Here is a 16,668-nt window from a genome sequence, read left to right as displayed (position 1 = left end):
GATGCAACATTCGGAGGTGTTGCCGGAGCTCAGTAGTGAGGAGGGAGTGGAAGAAGAGGGCCGCCTTTCTACGGCAGAAATCAAAGCGGCAGGAGTTTTCCAATTTGATGGAAAAGAGGCAGCCGGACAAGTTGGCGAGTGGTCGTACGTTAGCCTATTGTGACGACGCTTGCGTCATTTTCCCAATATTTTGAAGGGGAGACACAAACGCAAAAATTCCTAGATAGGTTCCTTTTAAAAAGGCTGTCAAAGAGTGAAGGTGAATGCGAGGCAAAAAGATCCAAGCTGGAAGAAGAAGAGAAGTAAAAAAAAATTGAAAATTAAAATAAAATTAGAATTAAGTTTAGTGTAACGTATGATTAACATTTTATTTTCAAGTGTGTGTACAGTAAGCTAATTTCATTTAAGCTAGATTTAAAGTTGCTAATTTCATTTAAGTTAAATTCAAAGTTGGTAATTTCATTTAAGTTAAATTTAAAGTCAAGATTATGTTACGTAGTGTTACAAAAGCGCTGTGTACCGAACGTGCTGCCGTCAAGTCTCTCTCCCTCCTCCTCCTCCTCGGCACACACCGCCGTTAGCTACCATCTATCTCGAATGTAAGAACTCCATAATAATAATACATTTCATTGAGCATCATAAACAGTTCATAGGTATTTGTTATTTTGTTAGCGTAAAATGTTGAAAACATTTTTTCCACTGTAATATATATACTGTTTTTAGGGTTTTCTTCAGAGGGTGAGAACGGATTAACTTTTTTTTTCTTAGCTATTTTATATGGCAAAAATTCATCCGAGATACGAGTCCCGCAACGGATTAAACTCATATCTTTCCCAGTATATTTTCCCCACCCAAACCCCCGGGTTTCCATTGGAGGTCCCCCATTATCAGTGGATATGAATATGTATATATTTCCCTAAATATTTGTTTGACATGGAAATAAGTCATTATCAAAGAAAACGGCCAATTTTCTATTAGAAACAAGTGTTTTTTAATAGAAAAGCTTGTCCAGTCCGTAACTATAGTGAATCCCAAATATATCTTCGCCCAGTATGTATGACGACGACCATGCTCTATAATGTCATGTTTAGCTATATCACTAAGAACACTGCAGCATAAGGAAGGTGGCAGGCAGCAGCCACCCCACCCCCCACACTGTTAGGCAAGTAGGTAAGGACTCAGCTTCTATATTAGGTTGGAGAGAAGTTGGAATTAGGTGGTATTTAATGCATGCAGGCGGTCTTGTCCATCATTATACAAAGGCCCCTTATCTTCAATTTGGTGTAGTTTGTGGAATAATGAACGAACCCACGAACCACTCATAGAATAGGTAAATGGGGTGGTTGTACATGTGGGGGGGGGGGGGTATTTAACATCACCAAAAGAGAATCCTGATAAAAACACGAGATGGGGTTATTTAAGGTTAGGTGAGGGTTATTCTAGGTTAGGTCATACTAAAAATTTTATTGAGTTCCCTTCATGTTAGTCCCGCAATGTCTAGTCTGCAAATCTACAAACATGAAAGTAAGTCTGAAACCCCTATCTCTCATTAAATACGAGGAATTGGAAATGCATAAGCTTACCGGAAAATAAAAAAAAACATAGGTCTACTTTAGATGGAGGTGTATTATAACCTAACCCAGCGAATCGTGCCGTAGCCTGAAAAAACGTGAGCAAACCCTAAACTACACTGAAACAGAACAAAATAAATTACAATGTTTGTCATTCAATTTTGATTTCTCTCTTCGAAATTTAATATGCCAGTATGAGGATAAACTCATAGTAAGCTACCATGCACTGAGCTATGCTTATACACGTTACCTTTGTTGTTTTCAAAAGTCAGGTGACAATAGGTTCATTTCACTAACCTGTAGTTCTTATTTCATCACTCGATCAATAACCTATCCCACGTATATCCAAAACTTGACGTATACGAGAATGAAATATCAAACGTGATGCAATTCATTCTTGTATCGGACAGGCTTTGATGATGCAATCGACGTCCATGACGTCACTGTTTGTTTACAAACAAATAATGACGTCCAGACGATTGATACTGTAAGATATAAACTACAATCTATAATACGAAGTTCAAAAAGGCATTTGTCATTATGATGATAAATCTGTTACATTGGGGAATGCATGACATGCGTGGCAGATACTAAAAGAAAATTAGTCGTAATTAACAAAATGAACCTATTTTAGGACCAAACTTCAGAATCCAACCTGTTTGACCTAAGGTTTCAAAGACGTATAGATTCTATTCTCTATTAAATAAGAGCTTGGTCCATTTATTCAAATGACTTTATTATTGAACAATGACCACGGTCAATCTGAAATGAACATAAAACATATTTAGAATAAATGATGAACAATGTATATAACTCAAATGAACATAAAACATATTAAGAATAAATGATGAACAATGTATATAACTCAATGTTTATAACCCTCTATCTCCCCCCAAGTTTTTAAACGGCCTTTTAAAATGTCTCTCGTGGAGGTCGGTTTAAAACTGATGTCAAAACATTGGGTGGCAATTAAACGTCCACATTATAGGTTCATGAACACTAAACTCCCGCTCGCACGTGAAGGAACGGAAACTTGAAAAACAATTATTGTCATGTGTTGATCATGATGACACTATAGCTAGTTCATCTCGAAATCACAGTGCCATGCTGGCGGTCGACGGGTACGACTGGACTTGCGTTGCTCCAAATTTGGCATGGCAGGAGTTAACTGCGATGGAGAGTTTGTGCTATCATTGGGAGGCGGAATCTCTGCTTGATGATTCGCAGTGTTACCGAGGTCGTTGGGATAGCATTCCGGAGCAGCAACATCAAAATGAATGTTAGGGGTAGTACCACTTGGTAACGGCAAAGAGGTCAATGGAAGAGTACCATGTGTGTCCGGATTTTGGGTTGTCGGAATGGTGTCCTTCGCAATGGTCTCAGACGTTTTAGTGGTCGAAGGATTGGCAATAGGTACAATCTGATTCCGATTATAGTCATCTCTAATTGTACGGACTTCTGGAATACTCCTGACAGGCACGTATTGTCTCAAAAACTTCCGGTTCCTTAGCGTGACCCTACCAGAGCCATCAACTCTGACGACGTATTGGTCGAATTGGCGGACTTCTATGATGACACCGGTTTTGTCCTATTTCAGGGGGTGATTTCCTGTTTGATTTTGGATGCGAACCCGGTCACCTACGGACAGTGGGGGTAGTCTCTTAGTGTGCTCTGATAAACGCTCTCCCTGTTTAAGGTGTCGATGTCTTAGGGCCTCCTCTCTTGCATCGAGTGTTTCCTTCCATGTGTCGTGGGGACGGTACCTGCCGGGCGGGACAGGTATGAAGTCTCTGATGGGACGACCAAATACACATATTGCAGGAGATAACTTGGTATCTCTGTCAGGTGTGTTCCTGTATTGGAGCATCGCACGTTGGAATTCATCAGTGTTGAGATCACCGTTACTGCCCGTGATGTCCGCTATAAGACGCTTGACAGTTTTGACGCCTATTTCGGCTCTGCAATTACTATGTGGGAAGGCCACAGAGGAAAGGCGGTGATGGACTCCCCAGTCCTTTAAAAACTGCCTAGTTGCCGTCGCTGTAAATTCAGGTCCACCATCAGATGTCAATTCATCCGGAATCCCAAATGTCACAAATGTTCGGCGTAGTGAAGTTATAAGACCCTCTGCACCGTTCGAAGATCGTTCAACTATGGGCCAATTCGAGTATCGATCAACTATAACTAAATATCCAACTCCTCGGTAGTGAAAGTAATCTGCACAAACACATTGGAACGGGTAGTCTGGAGATATAAGGGGTGTAGGCGGAGCACTAGGATTCGAAGGCGCGATGCGATTGCAGTGGTTGCATCCAGCTCGAAGTGCTGTTATAGCGGGTGTTATCCCTGGCCAAAACACAGATGACTCTGCTCGCGATACCATAGAGGTAATTCCTTGATGTGCTGAATGAAGAGATATGAGAATTTCCTGACGAAGGGCTGGAGGAATAACTATACGCTCCTTGTATAGTATCACACCATCAACAGTGTAGAGATGCTCGCGGAATTGAAAATACTCTCGAAGATGTACAGGAAATTCTTGGCGAGACTCTGGTACTCCGCATTCTATAAGGCTGAGCAGTTCATGCATGTTATCGTCACTACTTGTGGCAGTGCGAACTCTGTCCCAGGTGACTGCTCTCACGTTAAGTGAGTCAAGTGAGCATACTGCTGATGCGGTGATACAAGTATCAATATCATTGTCAGTGGAAACAGAATATGCTGATGGCAATTTGTGTAGGGGAACATTTCTCACGGAAGGTACACTGTCAACTGATGCAATGTCATCTTGAAGCGATAGCTTTTCAGATTTTCCAGTTGGGTGGCGCGATACTCCATCTGCAGCGAGATGCTTGACCCCTGGGATATGAATCATGCGAAATCGATAGCGGAGGGCATTTTCCTTCAAGTTTCTGAGACGTGAATTTGATAAGTCCTCCAATGATCTGTCACCAAATATTTTCAACAGGGGTTTATGGTCAACTGCGACCACAAGATCTTCACAGCCAAGAACAAAGTATCTTGCCTTATCAAGAGCATCGACGACTGCCAACGCTTCACCTTCAACTGGTGCATATCGAGACTCAGCTGCATGTGTGAACCTACTTCCGACAAGTGTGATCTTCCAACCAGTGCGACAACAAAACGGTCGGTAGTCTGGACAGTCGCAATGTTTCTGGAACAGCCAGAATCCAATTCCTGATTTTGACCAATCGGTGGCGAGACAGGTAGGTTTTGTCTTGTCAAAAATTCGCACGCCTTCTTCAATTTCGTTGATAATGGCAGTTTTAGACTCCTCAAAGAGTGCATTAATATTGTCATTCCAGGTGAATGGTGTTCCTGGTTTCAATAACTGTCTGAATGGTAGCATTTTGTCGGTCATGCTGAAAGCATACGATACTTGGTTTACTAAACCAAACCAAGATCTGACATCGGTGATATTTCTTGGGGTTGGAAAGTCCATAATTGCACTAAGATATCTCGCACATGGGCGAACTGTGTCTGGGGTTATTTCGAATCCAGCGAATTCAGCTGTGTCTTCTGCGAAACGAAATTTGTCAGGGTTGAGTGTTATGCCGTGTGTTCCACATATGTCGAGCCATTGTACAGCTTGGAAAAAACTCTCCTCTATTGAGTCAGACCAAAGAAGAACATCGTCGACACATTTAGTTTTGTTGGGTATCTCGGCAACTATTTCATCATACCGTCGAGTATATCCGTCGCCAGAAGCAATATACCCTTGAGGGGCTGTTTCATAACGATAGTGTCCCCAAGGAGTGATAAACGTAGTTAAGTGACGGTCAGATTCCTGAATCAGTACACTGTGGTATCCGTTCCAGGCATCAAAGACGGTTTTCTTTTTTCCTTGTGGTACTGACCTTGCTTGGTGAAATGGAGAAGGCGTATGATGCGTTTCTCTCTTAGCGTGCACATTGAGAGGCTGAAAATCAACTGTTCGTCGAGGTGTGCCATTTTTCTTAGCACATACAACCATCCGATGGCACCAAGTTACTGGTTCTCTGATTGGGACAGGTTCAAGGACACCAAGGCGGACGTCCTGGTCAAGTCCAGCTTTAACTTCCTCTTGCCAGTGTAACGGCACTGGCACTGGTGTGTGACGAGCAACAGGATCAGCATTCGGATCGATCATCAGCTTCATTGGGGGTCCATCCATTAGTGGTAACGGTTGGTGGTCACATACGTTGAATGTACTTGATTCGTAGTACTTCAAGAGGTAGTCCTTTAGTTTAGACCGGTTGGACTCGGTTGCACTGAACGGTAATTCTGTAGGTGGCGGAGGTGGTAGTTGACGTTTTGGGCAGTCACACTGATTGGCTAGTCCACTAACGCTTCCTACTCCATTGTTGGTGGCATCCGGAGTTTCCGATTGTGTGTCATAGATTTCACCAATAGTCGGAAAACTATCCGATATCATGCCAAGGGCGATGCAGGCTTCCCTACTGATGAAGAGCTTATCCGAGTTGTCGGTGACATATGTCATTTGTCTAGTCTCAACAAGGTTCCCCTGCTCATCTGTTCCTGATATACAAAGGATTGTGGCACCGAGGATTTTAATGCCTCTGTTATTTGCAGCGTGCATTTTCATAGTTACAGGAATGAGGTCACTTTGCTTGAGGCCAAGTTTGTGGATGACCTTGATACCTGCGAGACAGCTTTGGCATCCAGTGTCTGCCATTGCAGATATACGAACAGCATGTGTACCAGCTTGAAGGTGGAAACCAAAGGTTTCGTAATCCTTAGGTGACGTTCTGATTGTCAGATTTATGAAAGGTTGAGATTTGGAAGGTCTCTTTATCCAAGTATCAGATAAGTTGTCATACAGATGGTGGTCCAAAGCCAATGTCTTGTTGGTGTGTCGTTTAGAGATTGATGATACGCTGCACAAGGTGTTGAACACCGCATTCTCGTAGTCATTGGCATTGTGAGCACTGGGTTTCACTTTTGGTTTGCCCTTACTACGGCAAACACTCTCGAAGTGATTTTCTCGGTTGCAGTGTTCACATCTATGACCATAAGCTAAACATTCTGATTTTCTTGCACGTGCAGGAGTGTTTTTACCATGTCCTTTCTTGCCACAGTATGAGCAAACTTCGTTTTTATCTTTGACAGCGGTTTGTTTTGCCTTTCTGTATGAACTACTGGCCGCTGCTTGGACCTCATGAGAGTCTAATAGTCGGGAGGCAGATCGTTTACCAGATTCTTTAGCTTCGACAAACTGTGCAACTTCTTCCAATGACATGTCCTGATTCTTATCACCAAGTAGATCTAATTGTATTTCAGGGTCACAAATGCCGCGTGCTAATACGTCTCTCACTATTGTGTCAGTATAATTTACATCAACGTTGCATCCTGGACATTTTATCAGGAATTTGCAAACACTAGCCTGTCCTATAAGTCGTGCGCAGAAACGTCGTACAGGCTCATCACGGTCTTGACGCATGTTGTGTAGAGTCACACGAGCTACCATGGTGTTTTCCTCTCGAACTGCCAGTTTTTTTATTGCTCCCATCACTTCTACTTCAGTCTTGTTAGTAAGACTGCCACCAGCTGATCGTGTTAAGTCTTTTCGAAGTTGTTCTTCGCAGCATTCTAGAAGCTGTACCACACGATCACGGCCCTCAATTTTAGTTGCATTTACATAGTCAGACCATCGTGATTGAAAATATGCCCATTCTTCACTTGTTCCCGCTGTCGATATTGTGGGTCTTTTAACTCTTTCTACTTTGGCAGCTTGTCCAGGAGCATGTGTGGTGCAGTGAGCAGTTATGAGTGCAGCTACGATGGCGGCCTCAAGGTCGTCCGTGACGTAATCACAGCCTGGTATTGGACATCCTACTGCTGGCATTTTGATTAGTTCTTAGGCCGTGGTCATAAATAAGAGCTTGGTCCATTTATTCAAATGACTTTATTATTGAACAATGACCACGGTCAATCTGAAATGAACATAAAACATATTTAGAATAAATGATGAACAATGTATATAACTCAAATGAACATAAAACATATTAAGAATAAATGATGAACAATGTATATAACTCAATGTTTATAACCCTCTATCTATTGCAGGTTAACAAAAACAGAAAGTATACCTAGCGAATTTGACTTTCCAAATTGTTGGCTCCTTGGAAAATATGAAGTATGGTTCCTTCTTGTAATTTAAATCACTTAATTAAACTTTTTTTAGAGAGCATTGCCTTTCGAGTGGAGGTTGGAAAACTACTGAGACTTGACACTGAAAGAAAAATACTCTCCCCATTTTATTTTTTCCGCGCTACCGCACACTACTGTACTGAACTAGTATTCTGGAAGAGCTAAACACTAAAAATCAAATTGTTCAATTATTTACGACCGTACAACTCTACTAGTAATTTAATTCACGGCCTCTCTCCAAAATTTATACTAATTATTTATACTATCATTTATAATATTCAATCACTATTACTTATTTATTAATTATTTATTTATCTAATTTAAAAAGAACGAAATATACTTTAAAATACTTAATTAATTTGATTAGAATTTAGCCTTTATTATTTACTAAACAAGTTCGACACATTTCCATGCCAACACTGGTGTGGTGAAACTAAAACTATTTCCAGGGGCCACATTCGGAGTGACTTCATTTAACCTTAAGACCTCCTGCACTAGCTTTGAATGAGACCAAGTTACAGGGCTGAGGGGTTTAATAACTTACTTAAATTCACCATGAAGTCAAGAAACATTGCAATTTTATTCAACAAAGTGCAGTTAAGAAACAATCAACTATAGTTCCTGCGCCAATTCTTTTTGGGTGATGCCACACGGGTTCACAAAGACACAATTAAAAGTTTAACACATATAATTAACATTTAAAGAACACAACAATCATATAAGTTACGTTAAAAGCAAGAAAACTAACACATTACTGCAATAATTAACAAAACGTTACGTTACTTCGATAGAAAAGAACTTAAACAGCAAAGTAGAATCCCAAAATATTCTTATGAAGAAGTTACTGCAATGGGGATGACAATTCACGAGGTGATGGGGCTGGATTCTTACAAGAAGTTCTTCTATGACTTGCCTTCGAGTTAACTGCTCAAACTAAAGAGGTCTAGCTTCACCTTTCCATCCTGGAAGAAAACTCGGGAGGAGTATATGGCATGATACAGTGTCAGATCTACAAAATTACAGGGTTACGTAACAAAACTTCAATTTAAAGACAAACATCAAGTGCTCTAATCGTAACCCAACATACATAAAAAAGGGGTTTCGTCCAGAAGGCAAGCCTAAATTACTGGCATGTGCCCTTACAATAAGAAAATAGTATATATAGTCTCCACAGGAAGAAGTTTGACATCACTGTAATGATACGTTATCTAACTTTATATAGATGGATAAAATTTGCAAAAAAAAAAAAAAAAAAAAAAAAGTGGTTTATTACTTTGAATATCAATGTACTAATTTATACCAACTCATTGCTATAGTTAATGTAATAAAACTACTTCTGTGGAGCAAAATAATCATATATCAACATATTTTCATAGAAACTGGGAAATACCCGTCAAAAGTATTCATAAAAACTAGGATATCTTATTCAAGGGAAATAAATGGCAATTTTTGACATCCCCCCCCCCAAGAGGAATCATAGTTAGAACTAATTACAACTGCACCCAAAATTTAAATCAAATATACATTTAGAGTACATTCATAAAATTAAATCCTTTCTCTCTCGATCACAGCGGATTGCTGCTGCACGCCGAGGTCTAGTACCATTCAGAGGCACACTATCTGGCTCCTGAGTTACAACACTATCAAATTCCCTCTCTGGAAATTCCAGAAGTACGAGCTTTGTGATTGATCTCATGTATGGTTTATTATTCACTTTCCCTTCTACAGACCTAATCACACCATCAGACGAAGGAAACAGCTAGGTAACCTTACCCAATGAGAGTGATCTATAGCCTTTACCCAGAGGATCTTCTAAATCTACCATCACTGTGTCCCCAACTTTCACATTTGCAGAAAGATTATCACTAGAATTATTATGTCTCTCTCTCTCTCTCTCTCTCTCTCTCTCTCTCTCTCTCTCTCTCTCTCTCTCTCTCTCTCTCTCTCTCAAGGACACTAAATAGTCTCTTTTCCAAGAGTTCTCAAATTTTCTTAGCACTGATGATAATCTAAACTATTGTTCTCTAAGATCACTTGAATCCATAAAATCTGGGTCATCAGTTGCTGAATTGTTAAGTGGATGGGAAATACAAACATTTCGCCCACAGTGGTCGAGAATTTATCACAGCTTGAAACTCAACAAGTAGAGTTCTCAACTCTTCAAAGGATATACGTTTGTGATACAAGGGCTTGGACAAACATCCCTTTAGAACACCAACAAGGCATTCATAAAAGCCTCCAGTCCAGGGGGCTCACGGTGTAATGAACTTCCAATTAATACCATTTCCTTCAAGGTATGACTTTACCTTTGGTTCCTCCATAATTTCCTTCAGGAAATTATTAAATCCAACAAAATTCCTACCATTGTCAGATATAATCAGACTCGGCAGAGAATGATACGCTACAAAGCGTCGCATAGCCAGTATGAAATCGAAAGCAGTCATGGAATGAGTCAATTCAAAATGAACCACCCTGCTCGTAGTACAGGTAAATAGACATACAAAGAACTTCTCCTCCAAGCCAGTCTCATGATAAAAAAAACATTAATAGCACCAGACCAGTATAATCAACTCCTACTGATTGGAAAGGTCTATCATATCTGACTCTTTCTGTGGGTAATGGTGGGGGAGGAGGCAAACACAACCGTTTCTTGGTTAACTTCTGACACAAAACACACTTGGACAGAATTGATTTGATTACTTGACGTGCTTTAGGTACCCAAAAGGTTTCTCTCAACAATACCAGTACAGAATTGACACCACAATGGTGATGATGTCTATGCAAATGTTCAACTATCAACACTGTTAAATAATTTCTGGAAGGCAATAACATTGGGCAATGAGTATCATAAAACATGTAAGCGTTTTTCATGCGACTCTGAGACCTAATGAGATTTTCCTTATCAACAAATAAGTTTAACTGATTACACAAATTCTTAATATCCATGTACACTCCATGTGAATTCTTATCACAGAGGTACATTCTGGTAGTAGACAAATGTTGCTTCTGTTCAAGGAGGACAAGTGCTTTCATTTCGTTAACAACAAACTTAGAACCTTTACTGCAATTATTAAGAAAAAGTGATATTGACCTCATATGTTTAAGCTTCCTTAAATTACTGTAACGTGTGATGTCAATTAATGGGGTTGGAGGGTGAACAAACTTAAGTTCTGAAAGAATTTCATTAACATGCACAGTTTCTGTAGTTAAAGATTGGGGATAATCACCAGTTAAAAGCCATTTAGGGCCATTCCACCATAAGGAATTTTGCACTAAATCTTTACTTTTACTACCTCTGGATAGAATATCAGCTGGATTATCCTTAGAGGGGGTATACCGTAGAGGAAACTTAAATTCATTAATTTCAGTGACTGTTTCGTACATAGGAATTTTACTATTATTGTTCTTCACCCAACAAATAGAAACCATGGAGTCACCCCAGAGAGTGCAAGAACTCAGTCTTAAATCATCATTCTGCATTAATTTTCCAGCAAGTTTCGCACCCAAGGACAAGGTTGTCAATTCCAAACGCAGAATAGTCTGTTTAGGGTTTGGTGCCACTTTACACTTACTGACCAGTAAATTGCTTACACTTCTCTTGAAATCAATCACATAGGCAGCAGCTCCATATGCCTTGTTGGAGGCATCACAAAATACATGTAAGTGGGAACATTCAAGTTGTACAATAACCTAAGAAACTTTAAACTTTCTACATTTCTAAAACACTTGCAATTTTCATCAAACCTTGAACATAATGATTCCGGTAAAGGGTCATCCCACACGTAGTTACTCCACAAACGTTTAAGAAAATATTTACCTCTCAACTGTATTGGTGACAATAAAGCGGACCACACACGCTCAAATTTTTGGTAAATTTTTTTTTTTATGTCAAATTATTTGACGGTTTGACGTTCGCCCTACACACTCAAACTTCTCATCAAATTTTCATTTTGCTCCCGAGTGTCATCATGGATGCATGTACAACGTTGGCTCTTGGCTTAGCGTCGAAGAGCACACAGAAACGAAAGAGACGAAAGTGGCCCAGCAATGGTATTTGTGCCCTGAACGTTTTGGTCATGCTCCTTTATTAAATGACCTGAGAATTAGTGAACCTGATGTTTTCAGGAACTTTCTTCGCATAGACAGAGAATCATTTGACAAATTATTAGATCTTGTGAGACCATATATAACCAAAGAAAACACAGTTATGCGTTGTACGATATCACCATTTGAAAGACTCTCAATAACACTAATTGTACAAATATTTTTGCAATGAATTCTGCACTTCGTTGTACTGGAATACACGGATAAATTCACTCCAGAAGTTTGTAAAGTTGAACCTATAACTGAATGGGATATGCATTTTGTTATTATTTTAGATTAAAAAGCACATTCATGAGGATACACACATACCATGTATATATATATATATATATATATATATATATATATATATATATATATATATATATATATATATATATATATATATATATAAGTAAATATTTATGTATATATAAATATTTACAAAAAGAAATATTTACTTTTATAAATACATATGATTATATAATCTATAATTATGCATACACACACACACACACACACACACACACACATATATATATATATATATATATATATATATATATATATATATATATATATATATATATATATATTATTATTATTATTATTATTATTATTATTATTATTATTATTATTATTATTATTATTATTATTACTTGCTAAGCTACAATCATAGTTGGAAAAGCGGGATGCTATAAGCCCAGGGACTCCAACAGGGAAAGTAGCCAAGTAAATTTTGGAAGTTCAAGGTCAAAGGTTAAGGTCACGATCAAGCAAAATGTCCAATTCACGTAATCAGCCATAAGTTTGAACATAATTGTTACAGACACTTCAAACTTGGTTCATATTTGAATGTATGAAAATCCACGCCAATTAGTACAAATTAAGGCCAAATGTCAAGGTCAATGTCGAGCAAAAGGTCGAGAAATAAGCTGCCGGGCGGAGGTCTGCGCTCTACTGGGTACCCTTCTAGTTATAATTAACCCATACACTATGGGAACACTTAAGTATCACAGTTTTTTGTCCTTTGAATTAAATTTTTGGTCAAATTTTTTAATGTTCCTAAGTTGTGGTAAACTTCTATAAAAATCAATAAGCTCAAGAAGAAATTTCTTTTCATGTTTTGTTGGAGCCATGATGACGATGAGCCGTGCATGTCCTCCTCAGATTATGTCTAATCACTAACTAATTTGCGCCAATTATTGCTAGGTACCACACACGCACAAATTATTTGACGTTGGCTCAAAAAATATCTACTGAAATCAGATCAGTAAAAAATTTGACATTAAACCTTTTAGGCCATCAAATTACCCCACACACGATCAAATTCATGTCAACTAATTTGACAAAAATATTGGACCAAAAATTTGAGTATGTATGGACCCCTTAACCCTAGAGGATCAAACATCCGAGCTACTACTGATAAAACCTTTCGTTTGGTTAAAGGTCCTTTATACTCACAATTTACTTCCTTCAGTGACATTTCATCTTGTGCTAGATACCATTCTAAACCCAAAATGTTTACTCTTTCTTTGATAACACCTATGGTTCTGTTAAACTCTGAATCATTACTGACCCATTCTTATAGAGGCATAATAGCGTCTTCAAGAATCGCATTTATTAGTGGATACTCCTCCATCAAGACCGACACATCCTTGTAAGTTTCACTAAAATCATCCACATAGAAATTCTTCATCAGAGATGATGCAAGGTGATTATCATGTAAAGATGAATGATGCAAGAGGGTTTGCTGCAAGAGAAAGGGGGAGCATGTAGCTCCAAAACAAACTACACAAACCCGGTAAGTTACAGTAGACTTCAAATCAGAGGGATCAGTTATCCATAGAAATCTGTAATAATCACGAGTCAGGTTAAATGCCTATCCTTAAAAAGGCTTTACTGATATCTGAAATCACAGTTACTGGGTTTGTACGGAAACTCAACAGGGCATCAAAAAGTTTAGTAGTTAATGTGGGACCAGTTGATAAACAATCATTTAAGAAAAGTTCCCCTTTAGCCTTCGAAGAAGCATTAAAAACTATTCGAATGGGAGTTGTTTCTGAATCCTTCATTACAGCATGGTGGGGTAAATAATGCCCTATAATAGGGGAGCCTGAAGGAATTAATTCTATAAACCCAGACTGAACGTAATCTTTGATAATCTTATCATAATGAGCATACAAGGAGGGGTCAGATCCGAATCTATGTAACAAAGAATTTGATTGACCAATGGCTATTCTATAGTTAACAGGCGGTCTACTTTCATCTTTAAATGGTAAAGACACTTCATATTTATTGTCAACCCTTTTTACTTTATCCTTGAAACACTTAACTGATTCTCTTTCTTCAAGACTAATTTCAGATTGACGAATACCAACACTTTCTAAATCCTATAATTTTTTAACTTCACAACAAGAATTAATAGAGATTTACTCTTCTTCTATTCTTGAACAACATAAATTTGATGTAGTAATCGGATTTTGAGCGAAGCGAAAAATCTACTTTTGGGTGAGGTAGCCATGTCGTCCTGATGGAAGTTCCTTCATAGTAGCTTCCTAGGTTATATTTAACTACAGTGATATATCCCAGAGAATTTCACTTAAGGTATCCAGAATTCTAACTCCTGGCACGAATATCCCTGGCTTTCGCCTTTAGGGATATCGCATAATATCAGAGGACGTATTCTTGACACGCCACATAGCTATCTACAACCCTAATAGCATTTACGCTTTGAGAGGGGAAAGTGGCAAGAATTGTAGGAGAGCCATTATTAAGGCATCACTTCTACTACTACTACTGATGAGCGCCAGTATGACGTCACGTCCGGGCGCCATCTTGTCATTCTTTGTAGCGTTAGCAAGGTGCTACAGATACAGTACTTTTGGGAGGGATTCATTCAGCCTTTGTAAAAGGAGGGTGGGTCCATCAGGACGACATGGCTACCTCACCCAAAAATAGATTTTTCGCTTCACTCAAAATTCGTTTTTTGGGCTCAGGCCATATCGTCCTGATGGAAGTTTACCAGAGCATTAATGTATCTGTGGATTTCCCATTAGTGCCAATAACCGCGAGATAAATTTTCCTTGGTCATCTAGACCTAGAGACACATGGTGTTACCGTCATACACCACTTCAACTGATCATGGACTATGTCAGTGCTTCCTGCCCCCTACAGGGAAGAGTCATGGTAGACTCTAGGAAAAAATTTGAGGATTGTAAGTTCATATGAACAATCTAGCAAACAAACTGGTATATTGGTCTCATCATATACTTGTAAAACATAGTTTATATTCTGAAAGGAACAAAGTATGTATTGACTAATGACACCTCCCTCGGTCTACTTGGTGTGTTGTAAGCAAGGTAGACAGATTTTCATTTATGTAGGAAAATTGTACAAGTCAGTAATACAATCAGATATATAGAATCAGTCATAACCATGGACTGATACCTGATACAAAAACACATAATTGTGAGGTTTGTTCGCTCTAGAACAGATATTGTATTTGTTCAGAATATATTTTCAATATAAGATGATAAAGAATTGCTCTGGCACCTTTATTTGTTTAGAATTTTTGGGGCGAAAGGAGACGCAAAATTCAGAAATTTATTTATTGATAAACAATAGATAACAAGGATAAGGTGCATTTTATAATACAATATAAAATGGAAATTGGAAATATTGTGGAAAGCATTATTAAAATGGTATAACAGAAATACTTGTTTCATCTGAAAAAGAAACGTGAAGCCACTTTAAGGAAATATTGTAATATTTCATGTTTCCTTATTTCTGTCATTACAGTTCATAAACACTTGCGTAGTTATACACATGGCACATGTGTAAGTCTTTTATGCTTCTTTCACCTTTATACTTAGAACACTTCATAGTGTTATTACTGTGACACTTCACTAAACATGTCACTCCATAGGGAGGGACCACGTACACCCTTCACTTAAAGTCCCAATTAGTGCACTGTTCTTCGCAGTACTCAAGCGGCAGGTTTTAGAACTACCTGCTGCCACCACGAAATGCTTAATCTCTTGCACTTGCTTCGCGTAGCGTTTGAAGAAAACCCTGGATGAACTTCCACCCAGTATAGGAGCGAAGACTTTCAAAATTCATATTCTGAAAGAAATTTAGACGAAGCAATTTTTCTCGGATCCTGACCTGCGGGTGTGCTGTCTGGATCCCCTCTGCGAATAAAATAGGTGATCTTCGCCCTTAATTGTTTCAAAGTCAATGTCGAACCTGAGGTTTCTCCACTAAAAAGCTGTCCTTCCCTAAAGTCTGAAGTTCTACGAAGATAGACCTTTAGGCATTCTACTGGACATAGAGATGCATCTTCCTTGAGAGGGCAGATTCTCCAGGGACCTCACCTTATGGTGGGCAGCTCATTCTTAGCGAGAAACGTTGGGTCAGGAAAGAGATTCAGTTCTCCGCAGTCTGTGAACTGAATGTGGCCTTCATCCCTCGAAAGGGCCACTATTTCGTTAACTCTGGCTCCTGAGGCTAGTGCAAATAAGAATATAACTTTTTGAGTCAGATCCTTCAGAGAGCAGTCTTCATTGTTCAGGGTTGAGGCCAAATGAAGAACCTTATCCAAGGACCAAGAAATGGGCCTCAGTGGTGCTGCGGGCCGAAGCCGAGCGCAGGCCTTAGGGATCTTATTGAAGATTTCATTAGAGAAGTCCACCTGGAAGGCATATAGCAAGGGTCTAGTCAAGGCAGATTTACACGTAGAGATCGTGTTGGCTGCTAAACCTTGTTCATGGAGATGAATAAAGAATGATAAACAGAAATCTGTCGAGATTTCTTTTGGTTTCTTTGCCTTGACGAAAGCAAC

General features: G+C 38.9%; 2 protein-coding genes across 4 annotated transcripts in view; both read right to left on the bottom strand.

Annotated features, from left to right (window-relative positions):
• Positions 1–2,024, bottom strand: part of LOC137653597 (endoribonuclease Dicer-like) — a 617,521-nt gene extending 615,497 nt beyond the window's left edge. For 2 of the 3 annotated variants that reach the window (XM_068387137.1, XM_068387151.1), the window contains exon 1: positions 1,822–1,975. The gene's annotated coding sequence lies outside the window, so the exon portion shown is untranslated. Of the gene's footprint in view, positions 1–1,821 lie in introns of all 3 variants that reach the window. The other variant, XM_068387145.1, reaches the window with a different exon arrangement.
• A 267-nt stretch (positions 2,025–2,291) lies between these two features.
• Positions 2,292–16,668, bottom strand: part of LOC137637867 (uncharacterized) — a 35,882-nt gene continuing 21,505 nt past the window's right edge. Inside the window, exons 2-6 of the mRNA XM_068369980.1 lie at positions 13,729–14,218; positions 11,934–12,088; positions 10,792–11,432; positions 10,320–10,557; positions 2,292–2,333 (exon numbers count right to left, since the gene is read on the bottom strand). Of these exons, the coding sequence (XP_068226081.1) occupies positions 2,292–2,333; positions 10,320–10,557; positions 10,792–11,432; positions 11,934–12,088; positions 13,729–14,218 (1,566 nt within the window). The remainder of the gene's footprint in view (positions 2,334–10,319; positions 10,558–10,791; positions 11,433–11,933; positions 12,089–13,728; positions 14,219–16,668) is intronic.

Source organism: Palaemon carinicauda, chromosome 1, assembly GCF_036898095.1.
Source record: "Palaemon carinicauda isolate YSFRI2023 chromosome 1, ASM3689809v2, whole genome shotgun sequence".
Lineage (NCBI taxonomy): Eukaryota > Metazoa > Arthropoda > Malacostraca > Decapoda > Palaemonidae > Palaemon > Palaemon carinicauda.
Note: the sequence above shows the minus strand (reverse complement) of the source record. Positions and strands in the feature narration are given on the sequence as shown.